Source organism: Coenobita brevimanus, chromosome 47 (assembly GCF_032717465.1).
Source record: "Coenobita brevimanus isolate Jiangsu-jjx chromosome 47, ASM3271746v2, whole genome shotgun sequence".
NCBI classification, from domain to species: Eukaryota; Metazoa; Arthropoda; class Malacostraca; order Decapoda; family Coenobitidae; genus Coenobita; species Coenobita brevimanus.
This window is the reverse complement of record NC_137000.1, coordinates 5558006-5585033: the sequence shown is the minus strand read 5'-3', so window position 1 is coordinate 5585033 and position 27028 is coordinate 5558006. Positions and strand designations below refer to the sequence as shown.

At 41.0% G+C, this 27028-nt stretch overlaps 2 protein-coding genes across 2 annotated transcripts in view; both read left to right on the top strand.

Annotated features, from left to right (window-relative positions):
* The first annotated feature begins 882 nt into the window (after nucleotides 1-882).
* On the top strand, nucleotides 883-1638 carry LOC145398917 (histone H1.0-B-like). Its single transcript, XM_080271646.1, has one exon. It carries the CDS (start codon nucleotides 935-937, stop codon nucleotides 1463-1465), a length of 531 nt encoding a protein of 176 aa, XP_080127772.1. The 5' UTR covers nucleotides 883-934; the 3' UTR covers nucleotides 1466-1638.
* An 11019-nt stretch (nucleotides 1639-12657) lies between these two features.
* LOC145398996 (uncharacterized) overlaps nucleotides 12658-27028 on the top strand; it is a 57104-nt gene continuing 42733 nt past the window's right edge. The window contains exons 1-4 of the mRNA XM_080271724.1: nucleotides 12658-13694; nucleotides 16098-16233; nucleotides 19090-19302; nucleotides 26242-26331. Of these exons, the coding sequence (XP_080127850.1) occupies nucleotides 12658-13694; nucleotides 16098-16233; nucleotides 19090-19302; nucleotides 26242-26331 (1476 nt within the window). The remainder of the gene's footprint in view (nucleotides 13695-16097; nucleotides 16234-19089; nucleotides 19303-26241; nucleotides 26332-27028) is intronic.

The window sequence follows — 27028 nt, the reverse complement described above, 5'->3', positions numbered from 1 at the left end:
GGGCCCCGAAAATCAAGCTATTTTTTTCAGCTATCAAGTTTATTTACAAGCTCTAAATATATATAAGAGCCAAAATTGACCTTTCCCTTCTCCTTGTAGGTAAATAGACCAGTAATTCAATAAATTAATTACACAGTAGGGAGTAGCATAGACATATCTTGGTTGTGTCTGACGACACACGGAGCTCTGAGTCACGGGGAGCAGGCCATAGAGACAAGAATTATTTGATGAAAATATAAATAATTCATACATATTTAGACTTACTTATACTTTATATAAGTGTCAGTGCATATACTCTAGTTTAATATCAAGTAAAAACAGCTGTCATGTCTTAATTAATGTAATAATAGGGACAATATAACCAAGGATCGTGGGTGATGTCGACATGGCGAAGAGCCAGGAGCTTGTGTTAGTTCCGTTTACTTTGATTGCTTTATATGAAAGTCCAAGATTTTGATATCTTACAATGATTGCCCTGTTGAAAGAGTAATTATTACTCTTCAAGGTGATACAATAAACAAATCAATTGAGCGTATGATACGAGAATTATATATTTTTTACTCAACATAGGTAGTGCACTCAAGACGCACATTCTGCAGAAATCTTTCATTTATTTCGGTGTTATAGATCGCACGTGATTGATACCACTGCATATAGAAAGCTGAACCTGTTGTTGTTAAGCCCTCAACACTGTAACGTCATATAAGAAAAGACAAGATGGTAAATCTATTGACAAAGTAATCGTAACAAACACAGATGCCTTAGTGCGGCCCGTGAAACTCACCGAAAACGGGCGCGAGAACTGTCATGATACTTTTGCGTCCGCATCGCTCTCATATATACCCCGAGGCCCCAAATAACAACACCAATCGTTCTCAGGCCGCGGCAGGCGTTGTAGGTCACTGATCATCGTTCCTGCAAAACACCTGTTACAATGGCTGACTCTGCACCTGCTACACCTGCCAAGAAGTCCAAGAAGGGTCCTAAGAAGGCTGCGTCCCATCCCAAGTGGTCTGTGATGATCAACGCTGCTATCAATGGGCTGAAAGAACGCAATGGTTCTTCACGCCAAGCAATCTTGAAGTACATCGTGTCTCACTACAAGGTGGAAGAGAAGTACGCTGGGACCCAGTTGAAGCTTGCCCTGAGGCGTCTTGTTGCAGCCAAAGCCCTAAAGCAGGTTAAGGGCTCGGGTGCTTCCGGCTCCTTCAGAATTAACAAGCCTGACGATGCTCCCAAGAAGGTTGCAAAGAAGGTACCTAAGAAGGCCGCAAAGAAGCCTGCCGCTAAGAAGTCTCCCAAGAAGCCAGCAGTCAAGAAAGCAAAGAAACCTGCTGCCAAGAAGACTCCGAAGAAGCCCGCTGCTAAGAAGGCGCCCAAAAAGCCCGCCGCTAAGAAAGCTGCCAAGAAGCCCGCCGCCAAGAAAGCGAAGAAACCAGCAGCAAAGAAGGCCGCGAAGAAGTAGTGCACAAGTGATCTGACAGCTAATATTAATCTGACGTCCAAAGATGGAATTTTATATTTAACTCCGTTGGAGTGTTTGTATAGGTAGATTAATATTTTATATGTACCTGACAAGCTCTTTTATGTAGAGCAGGAGACTCTTGTATATGAAAAATTTTTTAGTAAATTTTTTTTTAATGCACGGTTGTATCATTATCTTTTCAGCTTAAGTGAATGGAAATGAAGGTTTATGAGTTGGAGGTCTGGGAAACTGATTAACATAAAGGGAGGGTATGGAGGTTTTACATTGGGGAACTTGTAGTGATGGTAGTAAGGATTATAACTTTATTTTTTCGAGGCGAAGGTGATAGGTTGGTGATTATTGGCTACATTGTAATTGCTGCTTGACATTATAGACGACACATCTAAGGGAAATTTTGGGTTAATAGATGACTTTGCATTCAGCCGATTATCACCAACCTGCCAAATGCATCTCCGCCTCCAAAAAAACAAAAAATGGTATGGAATGAAATGCCGAGTTGAATATTGGTTATAATGTTAAACCTGGCAATGGTTGACAGGCAAGTGGGTGAAGTTTGACGTAATGGGAAATTCAAATTTTTCTTGGAAAACCAATGAACCACACAGTGCGGCATACATCCACGTCATGTGCGAAGTATAATTGACGTTACATAAACGTTGGGTGTACCTTAAAGCATAGTGCTGTAGATATTAATTTTCAGCATTACGCTGACTTTGTGAACGACGCCCAGAATTCTTAAATGTTTTGCCAGCACTTGTAAGCGTTTATAAAATGTTCCATGTTAAATTGAGTAAGCCTCTAATCCAAGTGGTGGTTGGAAGTGTTTAAAAGATACACCTGCACTAGAATAAGCAGATGGTTAAATTGTTTTAGGTTATAAAGGGGAAGTGTCTTGACCAGGTTGCTGGCGAATAATTCGGCTCATCGGATTTGTATGCTGATGTAGTCGTTTAATGCTTTCAGAATTGATTCTCGCACCCATTAAAAAATAACGACAGTATCTTAATACATGAATTTCGAAAAAAGTGAACACAAAATAAAATGTGATCCGGATCGATTGTTAGCCGGATTAACCTTTTCAAATAAAGCAGCGCAGTCTGTAATGTCAACACTCAACACAGCCTAATAACTACGAGTTTGGGTAGGTTAGTTATTCCGATGAAGTCTAACGATGCTCTGCAGTTTGCGTACTTTGTTGATTTGTAGCGGTAATTGTTTATATAGGGCAATGTTAGTCTTGATCGGAGAATTTTGTATTGACCGTAGAATGGATATGTCTTCAGGTCAGTTCCAGACTCCCAAGAGTCAGCTGTGAGTTTTAAAAGAATTTTCAAGTTATCGACTTTTAAAGGATTTCTTGTTGCCAGCCATTGTTTCACATTGTACTAACATATCCCCTGAAACATGGTAACAAAATGAGTTTAACTAGGTCAGTTACAGAGTTAGCTGTGACAAAAGATTTTTCGATATAATGTTGCCATGGAACAGTTATCAACACTGGGAATGCCCTTTTGCAAGTCATTGTTTTACAGTGTATTAGCTTATCCCCTGAAACATGGCCACAAGTTAATATTAAACTGTAGTGAATCTTTTGTTGAAAAAATCCGTTGAAACTTCCGACGGTGTATGGTAGTAAAGCACAAATTGACCAGTTTTTCAATAGGAAATCCTACCAAGTAACCAGTAGGAGTGTTATATGTATTATCTTGATACGTCAAGGAAAACATGTTAAACTTGGGAGGGAGGACACTGTGAGTGAAAAACACTGCATCTTTTCATGTATTTGGTCAGTACAATACTGTGTTGATAATAGATCCTCTTTTTTTTGCTTGTTACTCTATGGATTTGTGTTTTTGTGGGTACGTTACATGATACCGTACTGATAACCTCATTTTACAATTGGAATGTGCTACAGGAAAACTTTATTGAATAAATCTATCATAAGTCAGGCTCATTATAGTAGGGGTTAAATAGAGGGCAACCACACAACATAACGGTATGCATAAAGATAAGTTTCCAGCTTGCATAACGGTGGCATAAAGTAGTAGTTACTGTTTTTCATATTACTACACTTCAGTTGGTGCTTCATCTCCATCACCACACTATTGTTGAATCACTGACACTGACACATCTGAGCAAGTTCAAAGGCCATCTTGGAACAGATAAATGACTGTAGGCTGGCAACCACTGAAGCATCGTAGTGATCGTATAAATGAAAGGAGTGACTGTACTTCGAAGAAAATTGTACTAAGATTGTAAGATCACACAGTATAAACGAATAATTATTTATTGGTTGGTTGTAAAACAAAGTCTGCATGTACTATCTATCTATCTATTGCCAGACGCCTCAATCCCGTTTGGGGTGGCCACAAACAAATCGCCTCCAAGTCGCCCTGTCCCCCGCCATTTCACTGCCCTGCTCCCAACTCACACCCCCCTCTCTCATATACCTCTTCAATTTTTCGCTTCAATTTTTCGCATCCATGCATAATACATATTACAAGATGGGAGAAGTGTTTTGGTTGGGGATGTAGATTGCTGTTTCTGAGTATGATCTTTATTAATGACAGTAATTATCTTCAGCTCTAATCTGTAGGGTGGGTTAGAGTAGGATAGTGGTTCCCAACCATTTCCTCTCTATGGGAGCTCAGACAAAATTCCGTAACATGTATGGCCACTGGCCCCATCTACATCTTTTTCCGAGTAAGTAGACAAAGCAGCAGCACTAGAATGAAAAAGCAGAATGTGAAATTACTGTATAACAATTCGGGTGATTAAAAACAGATATGTGTACACTCAGAATGCTCAAACTAAATTGAAAATTAGTAACACTGTATAGCTCATGTTACAATTTTGCTGCCACTTTAGGTACCGGTATCAGTGGTTGGTCATCATATACATGGGCATAGAAGAGGTCACTTTTCAGTTAAATGGGTAAAATTATCGATTCAACTCCTAACAATTACGAGATTTTTTTTTTTTTTTTTTTTTTTTTTTTTTTTTTTTTAGACAATTCTAAGACACTTTTCTTCTATGGCATTTTTGTTGCAAATTATTTTTATTTTACTCTTGAACATAACCTAACCTAACCTAACCCAACCTAACCTTCAGGAGTGAAATAAAAATAATTTGTAACAAAAATTTCATAGAAAAGTTCCCCAGAATTTTCTAAAATACCAAAAAAATGGATCAAAAACTTGTAATTCTGTTAGGGGTTGAAATGATACTAGAACCGTTAAATGCTTAACAGCTTGGAAAATTCAACTTCACAGGCATAGTTTGATGAAATTGATATAAACACCCAAGCAGCCAATTTCATAATGCTGTACAGTAATAGGATTACATCTCATTCCCACAAATCATCCATGAAGCTCATCTCTGCATTTGTGACTTTGGAAAAAGGTTTGGTGAATGAATTTGGGACAGTGTGTAGGAGGAGGAAGCTGAAAGTTAATGTAAACAAAAGTAAAGTTATGGTGTTTAAGAGGAATGAAGTCACAGAGTGTGCAATGAGGTTGGATGGTGAGGATATGGATAATGTGAGTGCATTCAAGTACTTGGGTAGTGTGATGAGTAAGGATGGAACTTTGGGGGATAAGTACGTGAAAGGGTACAGCAGGGAAGAAAGGTTGTTGGTACACTGAAAGCAGTGATGAGAAATAGGGAGGTGAGTATGGAAGTTAAGAAGTCACTGCATGATGGTATTGTGATCCCTACCCTGACGTATGGAAGCGAGGCGTGGACCTTGCAAGAGGGGAACAAGTCAAGAGTGAGAGCAGTGGAAATGAGTTACTTGAGAGGAGCATGTGGAGTGACATGGAGGGACAGGTTGACGAATGAAGAAGTGAAGGAACGTTGTGGGGTAGATGTGGATGTGGTTGAAAAGATTAGGAGAAATACACTGAGGTGGTTTGGACATGTGGAGAGAATGGAGAATGAAAGACTGACTAAGAGGGTGTATGTAGGTGAGGTGGAGGGAGGGAGAGGGAGGGGTAGACCGAGGATGAGGTGGAGGGAGGGGTAGACCGAGGATGAGGTGGAGGGAGGGAGAGGGAGGGGTAGACCGAGGATGAGGTGGAGGGATGGAGTTGAGAGGTATATGAGGGAGGGGGGGGTGAGTTGGGAGGAGGGGAGTCAAATGGTGGGTGACAGAGTGACTTGGAGGCTTTTTGTCTGCGGCCACCCTTTGCGGGATTAGGGTGTCGGGCTATAGGTAGATAGATAGATAGGAAAAAGAAATAATTTGTGGTGTGACAAAATACTGAATCAACGGTCATTTACTGAATTGGCACTTTTAATAGGAAAATATAATTTTTATCACCATATAGGTTCATGCATCAAGTGAGTGGATGATGCCAGCTTTTTCCTTCATCTTATCATTCTTTTTCTGCATCTGCCCACCTCTCCTCCAATTTCTCCCATCTTTCCTGTTACTTTTTATTACTCTGCTTTCCTTTTCAGGTGGCTTTACATTGAGCGACAAGGCTAATGGTTTCCAGAAGCCAGGAAACCATTTAAAATGTCAGGTGGCAACCGTTTAACTGTTAATGAAAAATCAGGATTCAGAGCACAAAAGAGCTAATGTTAGTGGGTCTTTCCGTTTTAGATTGCCAACATGCCTTGACAGACTTCTGTTTTGCATAAATGTTGGTTTACAGCACAAATAAATGTACCATACATAGCTTCATGCTAAGTCAATATTTATACAGTACATACAACAAGTCTGTCAAGGCAGGTTGTTGAGCTAAAGGCGAAAAACTTCCTCCAACATTAACTATTTTTCGCTCTGAATCTTGATTTTTTTTTTTTTTTTTTTTTTTTTTTTTTAATGAACAGTTAAACAAAATTTTGACTGGATTTCAGATAATTGGGTATGTATGGTGATAAAAATTATAAAACCGAATATTTTCCAGTTAAAAGTGCAGATTTGGCAAATGACTGTCGATTCAGTATTTCGTTGCATCTGTTACTTTGACGTACAGTACTGTATCAGGAGTTCAACAACCATTCCCTGTAGGTATGGTAGTTTATGCTTTGTATGATATGGTTGACAAACACAATTCCACAAATTTTTAGTCTACAATATGTGTACAGATATACAGTACTGTACAGTACAGTACAGGTGTTTTAATCATTGTCCTCTGCCATCTGGCTGCCCTCTTTCCATCTCACACCTCATCTCTTAACTCTGTCTCTCCATCACACCCTTGCTCTTCTACTCTCCCTCACCACTTCACTCATTCACTCATATGCACTTCCCTAGTCAGCCTTTTGTATTCCATTCTCTCCACATGGCCAAATCATGTCAAACATTGTCTTTTCATGTCTCCTAGCATAACCTAGCTGATGTTGATTCTCAGTCGGTGGCTCATTTTGCATGTAGTAGAGACTGTCCACTTATAATTTCTCGCAGGAATAGATTAATGGAAAACACCTACACTGTCTACTCAAAAAAACTGATACCGATAAACCTCCCCCTTGAGTCAGTCAGAACTCTGTCTACTAAACATTCATTCCATTTAAAATAAGATCAACTGTATTAATGAACTTTTAAATCAGCGTGAGGTTGACATTTTGTGTATGACTGAAACTGGGTTGTGTGAATCTGATGTTAATGTTTGCAGTGCTTTGTCTAAGATACATTCCATAATATGTGTTCCTAGGCCTGCTGCTGACCATTCAGGTGGAGTTCTAGCACTCACCTGCTCCATGATGCTCACAAATGTTGCTTATAAAAATTTTTACTTGATTCCATCCTTCTATGTATATATAAGTACTGTATTTAATAACTTTTGGGGAAGGTGGTGGCTGAATCGGTAGAGAGGCGGCCTGCGGTTCTAATGGACCCAGGTTCGAATCCCGGCTGGAGCAGGGAACAGTTAGAGGATTTGAATTTCATAAAAGCAGACTTTCCTGATCTACCAGAAGACCCGTTGACGTGTCGTAAATGAATCCCTGCTAATACCAATACACCAGTCCTGAATGAGACAGTCCTAGCTTGTATTCAATATGGACAGTGGGTGTTAGTGCCGAAGTGGTGACATGTGGAGGTGCAGGAGGACTACTGGGCCTCGGGATAGGCCACTGCCCCCGAGAAATAGGCCCTGAAGCCTTTGCCCAGAGTCGGATACATTAAAAAAAAAAAAAAAAAAAAAAAAAGTAAACTACCGGTATTAGAATTGAATTTGATTATATGACCAGGCCCCATCCTGGTACAGATATGGTTTTATGGAGGAGTTTGGCCAGTTTCTGGAGGCTGTTTCTCCTGAATCTGATGGACTGATTATTTTGTGGTGATTTAAGTTATGGGATTGATAACCCACAGTTAAAACGTTTTTCATAAGAATTCCTTGAATTGATTAACAAGAATAACTTTTTCAGTCACATGTATTGGTAGACTACTAGACTCACATCTTGAGACATGTTCTTGATTTGATTTATCCACTTTGATTGCAGTTGCATATTAGATATGGAGGTTGATTCATTTGATCCCATCATCTCTGACCATGCTTTGATTACTTATGGGTTTGAAATCCTATTATTCTCATCTTATAAAAAGACCGTCAGGCTTAGAAATTGCTGGACTATTGACCATCATCTGATGTGAAGTTGACCAGCATTTAAACAATATATATATATATTTTTTCTGATGATTTGGTGAATACTGTGTATATAATAATGAGCTTGAGTCCATCTTTGACCATCATATTCCTGAAATAGTAAGAAGAATCATTTTAGCTACATGATAATTCTCAGTGGTATGGTTCATCTGTCACTTCGTCACATACAGTAAAGCCCCAAGTTTCGCGCCTAATTGTTTCCGTGAAAAGTACCACAACCCATGAAACTGCTAGTGTTGGGATCATATGGGAAATTGGCTAATTGGTTCTGGTTCCCATGCCAGCTCCCTCTAAAACCCATTTATGCAATGTAAAATTTACTTATCACACCTGAGGAGAAACTAGTATTAATACAAAGTACATAATAGGCATTTAAGCAACGTTGGGCCTGGTTAGTACTTGGATAGGTGACCGCCTGGGAACACCAGATGCTGTTGGCATCCCTACGTGTCAAGTGGGGTTGGTGGAGGATTAGTGCCCCTCCCTGTAAAACAATTAACTCTAAGCCATTGGCCACCCCGTCTGGGATACATGGCATCTGGCAATGAATAAAAAAAAAAAAAAACATAATAGGCAGGGAAACGCACTTGGAAGGCTGGAGTGAGGTGCTTAATAGAAGGGATGGGGGTGTAATTTCCGAGGCAAGTGATGAAGCCTCTGTGCCATGCCACCTCTGGCACCTCCACCCTCCTCGGCCTTAACTGCCTCCGCCTCTTCACGCAACTCATCCTTCCAGTGCTGCATCTCTTATGAGGCAATTGTGGCGAACAAGTGAAGATTGCTTTCCGTGCACGCGGTTTGTTTATGTTTTCTCACAGCAAACGGAGGGGTTTTTGCAAAAAACCTGTGTTTGGGAATATTTGCAGGCCACCGCTAACCATGAAACCGCGAATGAAGATGTTGCTAAACTTGGGGCTTTACTGGGAAAGCAGAACGTGAATGGTGCTTGCATCTGACCGAACAGAGTCATTTGCGTTGTTTGTTGGCGAGAAGGGTGGTTGTCCTTACTGTAAAAACCCAGAAGGCAAAGTATTACAGTATCAAGATAAAGTTGACATGTGGTAGTGATGAAAAAATAAGAGCTGGCTTCAGCTATGAATAATCTGCTTGGTTAGCATAATATAACTGATAAACTTTATCTGTATCTGATGCCCAGCTGATTTCTGACTTTGTTTCATTTGACACAGGTAAGACATTACACATACAAAATGAATTAGACAGTGCGTTTGTCAGTGAGGAATTCTTAGTTGAATTCCAGTCGTGTTGCAAAAGAAGCCATGCACTTTCATCATTTCATCCATTGGATGTGAATAAAGTTAAATGTTATATCAGAGATCTTAATAAAACATTGCCCACTTGATCCTTTCACTGTGTCAGAATTGTCAGGTGTCGGAAAAGATGCGGCAGACTATTTGTGATATAGTTAACATGTGCTGCCTCCAGCCCCAACTCAAGAAGCTTTGTGTCGATGTTGAGAGCATCGACTTGTGTTTCTTGTCCAAGATTATTGAGTTGTCTGTAGATCAACTTTTACCATTACCTAAATGTAACAAAGTTCTCCCTCCTTGTCAGTCAGTATATAGGAAACACCACTCAGCTGAAACTGCACTATCAAAGATTCACAAGAGCTTGGTGCTGAACACCAGCAATAGGATGTCCTCTCTCTTGGTTCTTTTAGAGCAGTCTGCGGCTTTCAGCTTAGTAGATAATGAGCTGCTGCTAATGGCCAACATTTTTATGGTGTCTCTGATGATATTCTTTCGCTCCTTAAGTGATATGTGTCTGACAGATCTCAAAGATTAGTTGTGGACAACACTATTTCTTGTGCTTCTGTTTTAAAGTTCATCAAGGATCTGTTTTAGGTCCCATTCTATTCACAGTTTATTTGAGTAGTTTATCATATTTATTTGATGTTGTATATGTGATGTGTCCTGTTATATTTATGATGCTGACATTCAGCTTAATGTATGTTAAGATGGCAAATATTAATGATTCCAAGAATAAGCTAGCATCCTTGATGACTTATGTTAAAACTGGACGGTAAATACTGTAGGAAAGTTAAGCTAAATAATGGTAAAATGCTGCCTACTTCTTCCTTGGCCTTTATCATTCTTTTTCTGTGCCTGCCCTCCTCTCTTCCTACATCTCCCATCTTTCCTGTCACTTCGTATTACTTTTCTTTCCTTTACAGGTGGCTTTACATTGAGTGACAAGGCAAATGGTTTCCTGTAAGCCTAGAAACCATTTATAACGCTGGGTGGTAACCATACTGTATAACCAAACCATACGTGCTCCCTTTGTGTCAACAAGTGGGTTGGTAGAGGGTTAGTGTCCCTCCCCGTAAAAGAAATAACTCAAAGTCAAATGGCTACCCCTTACGGGATTATGGCATCTGGCAGTAGATAGATAGATAGGAATTCATCATTATTCAAGGAAAAGGGAGGGATGATGATGCTGAAGATTGTCAAGTCACAACACCTTCCAGTTTGATTTGTCTGAAACATGGGTTTATAATTTCAAAAGTAAATTGCAATATAAAGAAAATATTAATCAAGTTGTGAGAGTTGTAATCTGCACCCAAGAAACCTGTTCAGTCAGGCCTATGTATATGTCAGTTTGGTATGGGATGGATCATTAGAACAGTGAATTGAAACTTATACTGCATTCAGTTTTGTGATAATGATGGTGAAATTCTTGCGTATGATAATTGTGGTGGCTGTGTACAACAATCACGTTCATACGTAGTACCTCCCACTCAAGCTGATAGTCTGAAGTTTGAGCTAAGATGGCTGCCCATTGTTTATAATCACTGTGATTGTTGTCCTTTCATTCCATTTCATGTGAGCAAGGCCATTGAAACACCACTGATGTCGGCAGAGAACAGTGTAAGTATGCAGTGTGTGAAATACATACAGTTGTGACTTGGAAACCATGTCTGTCAAGGATTTTACCCCTAGTGGAATTCGTGGTGCTACTGAGGGTGCTGAGGGCCCCATCTCTATTCCCATTGTGCCCATGTTACATCGACCTTGGTACTGTGTACGATATATCGTTGTATGATGAGTTTTCACTCGACATAACCTCATTGTAAACTGAGGCGTGACTGTACCATCTGAGACGGGTGCTGAATAGACGTTGTCTTTTAACACAGGTATATGCTATGGTCTTGTCTTGTGTTGATTATAGAATTGTTATTTGTTTTACACTGACCTTCCAGTTAATTTTTTGGTTCAGTCTGTGTTGAACAGCATACCAAGGCTTATCTTTGGCCACCCCCAAGAACCCTGACCACCTCATTTCTAATTGAGTTGCACTGGTTGCCAGTAAAAGGCTAGAATTGAACGTAAACTGTCATATTACTTTCAAGGTTCTAAAGTTCGGCAAACCAGAGTATCTTGCTGAACTGTTAAAACTTCAGCCAGCATGCTCAGGTGTGATATTAAGAAGTGAAAATGATCCCTTCTACCATAATGAGCCAGCAACCGTTCTTCAGTTTCCTTTCTCTGATCAGTCTTTCACCTATACGGCCGCATGTTTATACATGACAATAAATATCCATTATTCATGAAAAATTGAGTTTTGTTGAATCAGTTAAAGGGCAGTTCAAAGCCTCTCCCTTCTGAAGAAGCAGTGGGGAGAGGTGTTGTGATAGAAGATTATAGGGTTTAATTGCTGTCACTTTATTGTTTTTTCCGATGCAGTTTATATTGAATATGAGTGATACTGTATTGAAATTCTTGTGATTGTATTATTATTATTATTATTATTATTGGTAGGGGGCATTCACCATCCACTTATTTGATGTAGTGCTGCTTTGGGTGTGTGCCCTTTCCTCTCTTCCTTTCTTCCTCGTCTGTCTTTCCCTTGTTCTTTCCTCTTCCTTCTGCTTATGAGTGACATTACACTCCCTCTTCTTCTTTCATTCCTTCATTCTTTCTTCTTCCATCTGCCTGTGGGTAACTGTACATTGAGCGACAAGCCATATGGTTCCCTATACACCGGGAAACCATTTACTGTGCTGGGTGGTAACCACATAACCAAAATATGGCACCTAGTGGTTTAGTGGGTAATTAAGGTTCTCCAGTTGGATTGAGCCTGTTTAGGTATCCGTGGGGTGGTTGGGGTTTATTGCTCTCATAATGCCACTCAGGGATGAGTGAGACTGGTCACTCAGATAAATGTCAGGACCAACTTGCCTAGCCCCGGGCTCCTGCGCTTCTTATGGGGCAGTGTAGAATTGGATGATGGATGAATGGATGGCTAATTAATATTATTATTATTATTATTTTTTTTTTTACTTATTATTTTTATTTTTATTATAATTAATATTATTGTTATTGTTATTATTCATGGTATGGTGTGTTACGGTACAGTGTAGGAGAAAAGTGCATTACCTTTACTTGTATGTCATGAATTGGTTGGCTCTTTTCAGATGATTGTCTTGTCTCAACACATCAACTGTGAGCAGTGAGATAAGACTACAGAAGTATGAGAAAGCAAGGTCTGGAGTTATGTTAATACGTACTGCTGCAACCTAGTATGTTGATGACCATGGACAAAGAAGATGTTTATGAAGTGAAGGAAGGTTCATGGACTGGACACCAAGCAGAATTATCCCAGAGCAGTGGTGTACTCTCCCTTCCTTCTGGAAACAGGCTTGCAGATATAAGTCTTACCTCAGACATGACTGATTCAGATATTGAACATGAGGACACAGTCTTAGGACATAATAGACATGCACAGTTGGAAGATTCAGATATATTGGTTAATAATTACAGCATCAACAGTACTACAGGTGATCATAAAATTTCTGCAGTGAATGGACAGTGGGTAAATGATAAAATTTCTTCAGTGAATGGACAGTGGGTAAATGATAAAAATGTTGAAGTTAAACCAACTTCCAATAACCCTGCATCAGATTGCAGTATGCCGTCAGTCAGTCAGAGTCATATGTTCCCATCAGGGATAAAAAATGCCACTCGGTCTGGGAAAGAAAGAGAACTTAGTGTATCTAGTCTCTCGCTTGGGGATGTGAAAGAGACGCTTCAAGAAAATGGGGACTTATTTACTGACCAGCATTTCCTGGATGATCTCCTCAGATCTTTGGATAAGATAATGCACCAAGAGTTGGTTTTAGATTCAAAGAACTTTATTGGTAGAAATAACAGTTGTGCTTTGCCAAATGTTGAACCCAACAGGGACCCTGGTCTCAGTGTGGATTTTAAACAGGGTCTAAAAAAAAGCATTGGTAAGGTGATGGGCACTGAACATGATGCCTCAGATGTACAAATAGTCAAAGAGCCATTTTCATTTGGCCGGCTTCCCATTTCAAATAGTTCTAGTATCATGCATGAGTGTGAAGATTCAGATGGCATTGAGCAAGATGTGAAGAAAAGTGCTATTCACTGTGACACATCCGGGTTACATGTAGTTAATGCTGAAGACATACCATCTTGTATTTCAGCTGAAGAGAAACATGTAAAGTTTGAGGATTCCACAGATGATTTGCCTGTGCAGGATAAAGCAAATGACCATGAGAAGCTGCAGTTTCTTCCCATGTATTCTGCACTGAGCCATAATATTATAAGGTATGTTCTGTTGATAGATCCGTTTTCATGCTTTTCCTTGTTGTATGGACCCTACCTCACTGTCTTCTGATGGGACAAAGGTTAGGGTAATGAAGATAAAATTGAGTCTAGTACAGAGTATGAAATGTACCATGTGATAAAGTGATGAAATTAATTTACATTAGTAGAGACAGTTGATAAGTTTATTTACAAATGCATGATGGCACTGCCATTGATGTTGTGTTAGTATTCACCATTCATTGGAACGTTTTTCAGCTCCACTGTTTGGGAGTTTAGTTTTAAAACAGAATTTTGTTGCTGGTACTGTACAGTAATATAATGCTGAAGTTGACTTCTATCTATCTATCTATCTATCTATTGCCAGACGCCTCAATCCTGTACGGGGTGGCCGCAAACAAATCGCCTCCACGTTGTCCTGTCCCTTGCCATTTCACTGCCCTGTTCCCAACTCACACCCCCCTCTCTCATATACCTCTCCACCCCATCCCTCCATCTCATTCTCAGCCTCCCCCTCCCTCTCCCCCCCCTCACCTCACTCACATACACTCTCCTCGTCAGTCTCTCTCTCTCTCCATCCTCTCCACATGGCCAAACCACCTCAGTGTGTTCCTCCTAATGCTTCCTATCACATCCACATCCACATCACAACACTTCTTTATATCCTCATTTGTCAGCCTGGCTCTCCATGTGGCTCCACAGGCTCCTCTTAAATAACTCATTTCCACTGCTCTCACTCTTGACTTGTGTCCTTCAGCAATGTCCAAGCTTCACTTCCATAAGTTAGAGTTGGTATCACAATACTGTCATGTAATAACTTTTTCACTTCCATGCTCACTTCTCTGTTTCTTATCACTGCTTTTAAGGAACCAGCAACCTTTCTTCCCTGTTGTACCCTTTCAATCACTTCACCCTCCAAACTTCTATCCTTACTCATCACACTACCCAAGTACTTAAACGTACTCACATTTTCCATTTCCTTACCATCCAACCTCACTGTACATTCACTGACTTCACCTCTCTCAAAGACCATCTCTTGACTCTTCCCTGCATTCACCTTTAGATTCCGTTTCTTACATACTCTCCCAGACTCATCCACCAAGCCTTGCAGCTCCCCTTCATCTTCACTCAACAACACAGTGTCATCTGCAAACAACAGTACAGGGAGTTTCCAAACACTACCCTCTCACCAGGGCCACTCCAACACCCACTGCCCTACCTTGTACTTCTTTTATTACCCATCCATGTACAAATTGAGCAACCATGGAGACATGACACATCCCTGTTTCAACCCAACTTTCAAAGAGAAAAATTCACTCAGTTCACCATCCACACGCACTGCAGCCTTAGCACCATCATACATACTCTTCACAGCATTCAACAACTTCCCATCTACTCCATATATTCTTAATACTTTCCACAATCCTTGTCTATCCACCCTGTCATATGCTTTCTCCAAATCCATGAAAGCCGCATACAACTTCATTCTCTTCTCTAGAAACTTTTCCATTAAAGATCTAAGAATGAATATCTGATCTACACAACCTCTTCCCTTCCTAAAGCCTCCCTGTTCTTCTCCAACTAATTCCTCTGTTCTTTCCTTAACTCTGTCAATGAGAATCCTACCATACACTTTTCCTATTACACTAAGAAGACAAATGCCCCCATGATTACCACACACTTCTTTTTCCCCTTTTTCTTTGTACAAGGGAATAATTATACCTGACTTACAATCCTTCGGGACTCTACTTTCCTCCCAGGCCAATCTGCACATCCTCCACAACCATTCTACTACTATCTCTCCCCCATGCTTCAGCATTTCACCACACACTCCATCAATTCCTGGGGCTTTCCCCAATTTGACTTTCTTCATTGCTTCCACAACATCTATCCTACTGATTTCTTCCTGTCTTCTCACCTTCCTCCTTCTCCCAGCCATTCCCCAGCCACTTATACTCGCATTCCTTCCATCCTATATGTTCAACAATTCCTTAAAGTGTTCTCTCCATCTGCTCACTTTTTCTCCCTTGTCCACTAGTAATCTACCATTTTTATCTTTCACTCCCCTCCTAACTTCACTACCACCCTGACTACTGTGTTTGATAAATGCAGTACAGTACAGTACAGTTTTGCAGTGTGTTGGATGTTCTGAACCATTAGTTTACAATACATTAAGTCCTTATTGTAAACTGCTGTTTTCATTTTCTTTTTGCTATTGAATTCACAGTAAATTACAAAATACCTACCTACTCAGGATCTGTAGGTAGCTGTAAAGTTGATACTGTATACCAATTGCCGTGATAAATAGTAGCTACCAGTTTTATAGAAAAAGGTGAAATATTTTAGAGTACATCCAGGACTTAGGCTGCAATGAAGACTGCCACTTCCAAACTCGTAATCTTTCAGACAACTCTCTGGTGTGCGCTGGCGGTTGGAGGGTTGGGAGGAGGTGGCCGCCAACCCTCCGGCTGAAGGCACTAGCCCTCTCCCCATCCTCCACCAGCTACTACAGAGGCTGAAAGTTCTCCAGCTGGAAAAGAAGGTAAGAGTTGGCACAAGATTTTGCTTTGGTAATTTTAGCCCAGCCCTGTTCCAGATTCAGTACACCCTTGATATGACAAACTAATTGGTACCAGACCCTTGACATTAAAGCTGAACATCATGCTGTTTGGTAATTTCCAAGGCGTTGTGGCTTGTATCGAACAAAGGCTGTTAAATATAGAGCGTCATTTGGCCTTACAGTCGTACATAGTAACATACAGCAAGATCTAAATAGCTCTTTTTCTCAATAAATGCTCCATTAATGGCTCCTCTCATGATGCTGATCACCCAGAGACTGATGCAGCATTCTGTGGGATGCAGAGGAGGATGGGTGTGTATGTTTGTGCATGCATGTGTGTGTGTATGGGTGCTGGTTCACCCAAACGCTGGTGCGGCATTTTGCAGGATGGGGAGGAGCACATGTGTGTGTGTGTGTGTAGGGATGCAGGTCATCCAGAGGCTGATGCGATGTTTTGGGGGATGTGGAGGAGCACGTGTGTGTGTGTGTAAGGAAGTCAAGCTGGTTGGTGTTTCCTGCGTGTCCATTCGTTTTCGTAGGCCGCAGCATGCTTGCATGTGTTGGCCTTGGTCACCTAATGGCAGTCCATTCTTTTCCTGAATGAAAATTCATTAAATGAACATAATGTTTGGCCAACTTAAGGTGGTCGTTAAAGCAAAAATTTGTTAAAAGAAGGTTCTGTATACTGAGGGTTTTCTGTATTGTACTGTACTGATTCTCTGTTTTCCTTTGTACTGGACTATATTGTGTTTTCTCTCCACTGTAGGTAGGTGCTACAGGTCATCCACTCACTGGATCCATTGCTGCCCTCAGGTTGACTGTTCACTGAGTGATAAGCCATGTATTGCTACTGAATTACCTAGTCGTTACATTAAATATTTCTGTGTAAAAATACACTGAAGATTTTCTTAGTTCATGTTATCATTAGGTAGACCATTGATAAAATATTGTTGTATGCCTTTGTTTTTTTTTCCAGTCTTTAGAACAGGAAAGAATGCTACTCAGACAATGTGTTTTGCAGTAATAGTAATGAAGGGAGAAACCTGTACTGTACACAGGAAAAATCATCTGGTAAATTACCAATATGCTGGGAATCGAACCAGGGACTCTCAGATAAGAGCCAGGCAGCATACCACTACACCACGACCAGGTAAAAGTTAACTCACGTTGTCACAATCTTGTAACCAACGTCCCTCCGCCCCCACTGTGGGCATCAAGAGGATGAGTTAACCCCCTGGCACTCGGGCAAGTAGATGCTTTTAATCTATCCCAAGCACTTACGGCAAGTCAGAATGAAGGGAGAAACCTGTACTGTACACAGGAAAAATCATCTGGTAAATTACCAATATGCTGGGAATCGAACCAGGGACTCTCAGATAAGAGCCAGGCAGCATACCACTACACCACGACCAGGTAAAAGTTAACTCACGTTGTCACAATCTTGTAACCAACGTCCCTCCGCCCCCACTGTGGGCATCAAGAGGATGAGTTAACCCCCTGGCACTCGGGCAAGTAGATGCTTTTAATCTATCCCAAGCACTTACGGCAAGTCAGAATGAAGGGAGAAACCTGTACTGTACACAGGAAAAATCATCTGTGTACAGTACAGGTTTCTCCCTTCATTCTGACTTGCTGTAAGTGCTTGGGATAGATTAAAAGCATCTACTTGCCCGAGTGCCAGGGGGTTAACTCATCCTCTTGATGCCCACAGTGGGGGCGGAGGGACGTTGGTTACAAGATTGTGACAACGTGAGTTAACTTTTACCTGGTCGTGGTGTAGTGGTATGCTGCCTGGCTCTTATCTGAGAGTCCCTGGTTCGATTCCCAGCATATTGGTAATTTACCAGATGATTTTTCCTGTGTACAGTACAGGTTTCTCCCTTCATTCTGACTTGCCGTAAGTGCTTGGGATAGATTAAAAGCATCTACTTGCCCGAGTGCCAGGGGGTTAACTCATCCTCTTGATGCCCACAGTGGGGGCGGAGGGACGTTGGTTACAAGATTGTGACAACGTGAGTTAACTTTTACCTGGTCGTGGTGTAGTGGTATGCTGCCTGGCTCTTATCTGAGAGTCCCTGGTTCGATTCCCAGCATATTGGTAATTTACCAGAAGAAAGTAATAGTAATATTGCAACCTCAGGCTCATCTAGATATGAACCCAGTGGACACAGGAAACTAAAGATGCTGTTTACCATCCTCCATTTGAGAGGTGCGGGAGTGGGAGTTGTGGGGTGTGTTTTCCTGGGTGCATCATTGCCACTGCTGGAATGCATCTTTCTCTTGCGCAAGTGTGTCTTGTGAAGTGAGCATATGAGATGGGAGTGGGGACTACCCAGATGCCATTTTGTCTTAGCAGAAGGATGTGGTGACCCTGCAGTCCTGTGCTGTTAAGTAGGTTCTTATCTCTTGCAGCACAGGAGGTTGGGAAATGGTACCCAGTGCTTCTGTTCTTCAGTGATGCATATTCCCAGAGATTCTGACTCATTCACCACAATGGCATATTAGTTTAGTTTATATGTGCTATACCTGGTAGCACTTTCAGACTGTTATATTCAGCTTATGAAAAGCATCCTAAGCTAAATATAATTGTCTGGAAGTTATATTGATAAAGTAAAGAATATGTCATTTGATCGAAGGGGTTAAAGAGCTGCGCCATGTATATGCTTCTCCATGCAAAATTGGATAAGGGTGACGTTGTAGATATATTGATGATGGTATTTCTGGTGGTGGTGATGATGATGATGATAATGATGCTGATGATGATTGTAATTATTATTATTATTATTATTATTATTATTATTATTATCGTGATTATCATTATTATTATTATTATTGCAGCACTTGGAGAATGAGGTGGCTGCATGCAAAGCAGCACTGCAGGAGTTGCATAATGCAAGTGCAGTAGAACGTGGGCTACATGGACAGAGAGAGGCAAGGCTAGTAGCAGTGAGCCGGGAGCTTGGGGACCTACAAAAGGAATGGGTTGTGGCTCAGAATACAGCTTTTGCTCAGCTCGCCACACTCAAGGACCAGTGTCAGCGACTGAGGGAGGTAATTGTCAAGGGGTATAATTTTTTCCCATCTTTCAGTCTCACCACCTTAGAATATGGTGGTTAGTAAGTGGTGGTGACCACCATCCACTCATTTGGTGCACTGCTGCCTACTTCGTACTTTCCTCTTTCTCCTTCTGTTTCTGTGTCTGTCCTCCTCTTCTATTTCTTCCTTTGTTTCCTTTCACTTTCTATTCCTCACATCACTTTCGGTGGCTCTGCACGATGTGACACACCTGAGAGTTTCCTGTAACCCAATAAACCATTTACAATGCTGGGTGGCAACCACATAACCAGATAATGGGCTGAAGTAGAGCTTGCTATGATGCCCTTGTTAACTGGGTGGAAAGGCACAAATGTAATATCCATTCAGGAACCAAGCCTTCACATTACTGTGAAGCCTTACTATGGCGAGGTGTTATCAGCCGCAAGAGAACATCAGTTCACTGCACAGGATGGCCCATCAGGGGCAGTTGCTTGCATGCAATTGATAGGTCTGGTTGGCCAGACAGACTGGGGTTGATTGCCAGCATCAGCAGCTTTAGATTATTTTGTAGCCAGTTGCAGAATGCTACTGTAAGTCTTGCAAGTTTGCAGTTAACAGTGGAGAATTGAGTCAATAAAATTGTATTTGTCAGTGTTATGGTGAGAGATTTCAGTGCAAAAGTAGATTTTGTAATTGCTTAAGGTCTCTGAAATAAGTACTCTGAACGTAGAATAGGAAAAAAAATTTGAAACAAGGAATGAAAGATATCATCCTCTGACATCATCATCATTGTCATTATCATGATATATTTCCAATGCCAGTTGTCTTCTTGGAAACCTTGAAACAGGATCATTGTGACAGCTGTCTCTAATTACCTATTCCAAGGAGGTTATGTTTTTGCCGGCATTATTTTGTTTGTTTGTTCATCTGTCTGTCTGTCTGTTATCAGGATTACTCAAGTTGTGAACAGATTTTGGTGAAATTTTGTGGAAGGGTGGGCCATGGGCCAAGGAAGAAATGATTGAATCCATATCTGGAGTATCCCACACAATATTTCCAAAAGTTCTCAGTGAATTTCAATGAAACTTTGTGGAGAGGTGGGCCATGGACCAAGAAAAAATTTTATTAAATTTTGGGGCAGATCCGGACCCTAATCCAGATCCTGTATCCACGAATCTGTTAGCAAAATTACTCAAAAAGTTATGAATGGATTTTGATGAAATTTTGTGCAAGGGTGAGCCATGGGCCAAGGAAGAAATTATAAAATTTTGGAGTGGATCCGGATCCAAAGTATCCCACACAATATCTCCAAAAGTTCCCTGAGAATTTCAATGAAATTTTGTGGAAAGTTGGGCCATACACCATGAAAGAATTGATTTAATTTGGGGGCAGATCTGGATCTAGATCCTTTTTTATGGCAATGACATTTGTGGAGGTATGTGCTTTCTGAGTACTTTGAAGTTTACATTGTCTATACTTCTCTCACCCTTTCAGTCTCTCCTTTTCCCCAATGTACCAGAACACTGATGTGCCCTCTTTCTTTCTTTTTTTTTTTTTTTTTTTTTTTTTTTTTTTGTGTCCGACTCTGGGCAAAGGCTTCAGGGCCTATATCTTGGGGGCAGTAGCCTATCCCAAGGCCCAGTAGTCCTCCTACACCTCCACATGTCACCACTTCGGCGCTAACACCCACCGTCCATATTGAATACATGCTAGGGCTGTCTCATACAGGACTGGTGTATTGGTATTAGCGGGGGTATTTTTACGACATGTCGGCGGGTCATCTGGTAGATCAGGAAAGTCTGCTTTTTATGAAATTCAAATCCTTAAACTGTCCCCTGCCCCAGCCAGGATTCGAACCTGGGTCCATCAGGACTGCAAGCCGCCTCTCTACCGATTCAGCCACTGTTCTCTTCCATTGGCACCTGGCATCATGTCTCACTTTACTAGACTTTAGCCTCCTTGTGTGTACTTTCTTTGAATATTTTCATGTCACCTGAATGTAAACTTCCTTTTTCAGTTCATCAGTGCCACATGCCGTATCTAGAGCATTTTTTTCACTTCATTGTTATATTTTCTGGTGTTGTACATATGCCATCCATACTACTTATTCCTGCAGCTGTAACCTGAAAATTGTCAGTTGTTCATAGTCTCTATTTCATTTGCGTGTGTCAACAACAGCACACTCTTGCATGGTCCTCTTCACCTAGAAAGTAAGAATTTTGTATTCTAGATTCTCTAGTTACTTATGACCTTTTGCTATTGCTCTTCTGCTTTCCTCTGGTGATGGGGGGGAGGGGGGAAGAACACTTAGCCAGGATCCCTGCTTGTTATAAGAGATGTCTAAAAGTGGCCTTTTAGTCTCCAGTCTTTCCATACTGTCCTCTTCTCTTCTCTGCAACCTTTCTTGATATTTCCCTGTTTCTTCTGGTCTTTATAATGTCTCTACTCCTGTCATTAAAGACATTTGATTTCATGGCATGAATAAGTAAAGGTCTTCCCATTGATGTCATGTCAACCAATCCTCCCTTCCTGGGTCAAGCCTCTCAACCAACTGACCAGTCAGACCACATCATCATCCAAGTCACATTTTCGCCCAACCACATGGTTGCCAAGTCACTTCAGTGTCAAGACCACTTCAGTGCCAAGACCACTTCAGTGCCAAGACCACATCAATGTCAAGACCACTTCAATGCCAAGACCACTTCAGTGCCAAGACCACCTTAATACCAAGACCACTTCAATACCAAGACCACTTAATCACTAAGACCACTTCAGTGCCAAGACTACATCAGTGCCAAGACCACTTCTGTGCCAAGACCAGTTCAATGCCTAGATCACTTTAATGCCAAATGTAAATCAATGCCAAGGCCACTTTTACCCCAGGATTACTTTTACACCAACACCACTTTTACACCAAGATCACTTCAATGCCAAGACAACTTCAGTGCCAAGACAACTTCAACACCAAGACCACTTCAATGCTATGACCACTTCTACACAAAGCCCACTTCAATGCCAAAACAATTTCTACACCTCCCTCCCCATTTCTTTTCCAATACTAGTCACATACTTGCTTTTGAATTATTACAATATGGTCTTTGATACCAGACACTAGGAATCCATTATTCAGTTTAATTCCAGGTCTGTTTTTATGTACCAGTGTGTGGTAGGTGGGGGCACTCACCATCCACTCACCCAATGTAGTTTTTTTTTTTTTTTATGTGAGGAAGAAGGAACCACAGGCCACAAGCCTGCAATAACTGTTCCCTCCTACAGAGAAACAAAATACAAGAGACAGCCAAATTCAATATCCAATAATTTCGAGATGCCTGGACACACTGCGTTTGAAAGACTGAAGATCATAGGAAGCCGGAAATACAGACAGAGGGAGACAGTTCCAGAGTTGACCTGTTGCATAAATGAAGGACTGGGAGTAACAGTTAACTCTTGCATTAGAGAGTTGGACAGAAAAGGGATGAGAGTTTGCTGTTAGGAAGGTGCTACGCGTCCGTCATAGAGGTGGAGGAATGCATGCAGACAGTTCAGAGGAGCAGTGACCATTGAAGTAGCGATAGAAAAGAGATAAAGATGCAACAGTGTGGTGAAGAGACAGAGGTTGAAGGGAGTCAGTAAGAGGAGGAGAGTTAATGAGATGAAAAGCCTTTGACTCCACCCTATTGAGAAGAGCTGTATGTGGGGAACCTCCCCACACATGAGAGTTGTACTCCACACAGGGGCGGATAAAACCCAGGTATAGAGTCAACAATTGTGCAGGGGTAAAGAAGGAACGGAGTTGGCTTAGCACACCTAATCTCTTAGAAGCAGATTTTACAAGAGATGTAATATGATCTTTCCAAGACAAGTCCCGAGTAAATGAAACCCCAAGCAAGTTCAAGGATGATGCAGGATTAAGCTGAATATTATTAAACACTAGTGGGTACACCTGTGGAAGATTTTGTCGGGTTGATAGGTGTAAGAACTGAGTCTTTGATGCATTAAAAACAGCAAGATTATTTTTGCCCCAGTCAGAGATACAAGCCAAGTCAGACACTAGGTGTGCCATAGCCTCACCCCCTGTTTGTTGAAGTAACTGCTGAGATGGATGTTGCAGGAACCGAATGGAAAGGTGAAGGGTGGAGTCATCAGCGTATGAGTGGATAGGGTTAGATGTACAGCTTAGAAGGTCATTGATGAATAAAAGGAAGAGAGTTGGTGATAGGACAGAGCCCTGAGGAACACCACTGTTGAAAGATCTAGGAGAAGAACGATGGCCGTCTACAGCAGCGGCTATAGAACGACCAGAAAGGAAGCTAGAGATGAAGGCACAGATAGAAGGATAGAAACTGTAAGAGGGCAGTTTGGAAATTAAAGATTTATGCCAGACTCGATTGAAAGCCTTTGAGATGTCAAGTGCAATGGCAAAGCTTTCGCCAAAGTCCCGAAATGAGGATGACCAGGAGTCTGAAAGGTAGGTGAGAAGATCGCCAATGGAGCATCCCTGACAGAACTCGTACTGACGATCAGGTTGTGAAAGGAAAGAATTGACTCAAAAACTTTTGAGATACGGGATGTTAAAGCAATTGGACGATAGTTAGAGGGTTGGGAATGGTCACTCGTCTTTGGAACTGGCTGAATGAGAGCAAACTTCCAGCAAGAAGGAAAGGTACAAGTTGGTAGACAAAAGTGAGAGTTTGCCTAGGCAGGGTGTAAACACAGAAGCACAGTTCTTGAGGACAACAGGAGGGACTCCATCAGGCCCATATGCCTTGTTAGTATTGAGGCCTGTGATGGCAGAAAATACACCAGGTGAAGAAATTTTAATGACAGCCATGAGGAAGTCAGAGGGGGGAAGTGATGGAGGAACAGTACCGGAATCGTCTAAGGTAGAACTGGAGGAGAAAGTCTGAGCAAAGAGATCTGCTTTATCAGTAGAAGAAATAGTTACAGAGCCATCAGAGTAGAAAAGAGGAGGGAAGGATGTTGAGGTAAAGTTGTTAGAAAGGTTTTTGGCAAGGTGCCCGAAGGAGCGAGAAGAATTCGAGTTGGAGAGTTGAGAGCATTTAGTGTGGATGAAATTATTTTTAGCAGAGCGAAGAACAGACTTAGCACGATTCCGGGCAGAAACATATAAAAGATGTGATTCAGGGGTGGGTTGGCTCCGATACCTTTATAGGTCCTCTCCTTGTTGTGGACAGCATTAGAACAAGCGTGATTAAACCAAGGCTTTCTTGCATTAGTCAAAGGATTTGAGAAAGGATTGTATGCTTCCATGCCCGAGAGAATAACCTCCGTAATGCACAAGGCACACTCAGATGGCTCCCGGCCATGGAAGCAATAATCATTCCAGGGAAAATCAAAGAGGTACTGCTTTCGGGTGTCTGCCCTTTCCTCTCCTCCATCCTTCTTTCCTTCCGTCCTCTTCTGTCTTTCTTTCCTTCATTCTTTCCTCGCCCTTCTGCCCACGAGTGACTTAACACTGCTTCTTCTGTCTTTCTTTCCTTCATTCTTTCCTCTTCCTTCCACTTGTGGGTGACTCTACTCTGAGTGACAAGCCAAATGGTTTCCTGTACACCAGGAAATTATTTACTACGCTGGGTGGTAACCATATAGCCAGATTTTGGCGCATGGTGGTCTAGTGGGTAATTACGGCGCTCCAGTCGGATTAAGTTAGTAAGGGTTTATAATGAGGGGGTTGTTGGGGTTTATTGCTCACATGATGCCACACAGGGATGAGTGAGGCTGGTCACTCTCATCTTAAATGTCAGGACCAACTTACCTAGCCCCGGGCTTCTATGCTTCTCATGGGGCAACGTAGGATCAGATGGATGGATGGCCAGTCTGTATCCAGTTATAGTACTCTTCCATTCAAATCATATCCTGTTATGCTTCATTTAACATACTGTATGTGATCATTCCCTAGACCACGCAGTTTGCTTAACCATGTTTACACATGATTTTCAGTTGTATCTAGAACCATAAATCATCTCAAACATTTCACTTTCACTTGTACTGTGTGAGTTCAATTGCTTTATCTATAATTTACTTTCTATTAGCAGATATTCAGTAAAAATGGACGAGTTGCATTATTTAAAGCCGATGTATATTTCTATAGGCCTGTTTCTTTTGAAATTAATAATAAAGGCAATTAGTGTACTGTACTTTGTGTGTTTGTAATTCGAGGCAGATAAAAAATGAAGCAATGCCATTTGTAATCTGATAGTTCTCAGATTAGTTTGGTAATATGAAATGCATATACTGTATGTGAATTGTTATGCCTCTGAGGTGGAGTCAGGATTCCAAGATTCTGAATGGTTAGTTAATAAGTATGTTGCTCATTTATTTGGGAATCCTGTTGATTAGTTCTCGCTCTGTCGGGTTTTCTCCTTTCTTGCTTTCTGATCCCTGCCTTACCTATTTGTAGGTGGTAAAAGGGGCAGGATGATGATGATGATGATGATGAACTAAATTATTGTGGCTGCTGTTAATTGATCAGGTTAGTATCCTTGTCCCAGATAGTGATTATGGGACAGGGATAGTGCATGCAGTTTAGATTTTGTAAAGTTACTTGTATATGAGTAGAAAAGACATCAAAGGCAGAAAGCTTTGGGAAGAAATGTACTTTTCATTGAAGGTTCTTTTGACTGATGCAACATCAGTAAGTGCATATTACTGTTGTTTCAGTTATGCTTTTTGTAATAGTATGCTGTGTGTAATAAATTCATAGACATTTTTCCCTTTACCCCATTTTTTGTGTGACTGACATACCTAAACTCTTTCCTGCAGGTCCTGGTTCTAGCCGGCAGTGCACTACATTATTTATGCACGTCATGGTGCTTTGAAATGTATTGTATATTTAGCCTTAGTAAATCTTTACTGATTCTTTGTAGAATTAAGTACAGTATAGCATTATTATTTTATGTAAAATATTTTTTTAGTAAAAGTTTTAACCAACAGGAGAAGGGAATCAGGCAGAAGGAAGTATTATCCTTGAAAAGTGAAGTGGCAAGGCTGAGAGAAACTGTTAAGGATTATGACAAGCTAAAGGTAAGATGTGGCTGATATTGTTATAATACCTTATGAGTGGTACTACCATTTATCATTGTTATCCAAACTATAATTTTTAAAACTTAAATCAGAGATGGATGTCTCCTTTGCATCCTGCCTTGTGTACTGTATTGTTGGAGCTGCAGTAATGTGACTGCCCTCACCAAAAGTTGCAGTATACAGAAGGGAAGTTGCCAGTCCCTTGTTCTTGCCAATTCGTCTCACATTCATTGTTTCTAAAGAAAATGGTTAGCAGTTATTGTGGTTGCTCTGTAGCTTTATCTGCATACCTCAAATCACAGATTTAAAATAATTACTCTAAACACTTAATCATCTTTGCCCTCTTTCCATCATGCCCATTATGCACTGAACAACCATGAGAATGTCACACATAATTTTCTCATTGTAACCATAAGAACATGACACATACCCTTGCCTCATGTAAAAAATCACAGTAGGAAATGATGGACATTATGTATTTTCTGCTAGAGTATCCTTGAACAGATTGGTAACAGCAAGAATGAGTTATTGAAATTGTCTTGAATGATGGATTTAAAGAAGATTATTAAGCCCTTCAGCCGGAGAACATGTACAGTTTTCCCAGTTTATTGCTAGATAAAGGATGTTCCTAAAAAATGTAGTATAATGGAAATTGTTTTAAGTGAGGGTAGATTCAAGCAAGAAGTACTAGCCTCTT

Bases quoted from the DNA above. Each gene is read 5' to 3' on its own strand.
- LOC145398917 (XM_080271646.1), top strand. From the start codon at position 935: ATGGCTGACTCTGCACCTGCTACACCTGCCAAGAAGTCCAAGAAGGGT.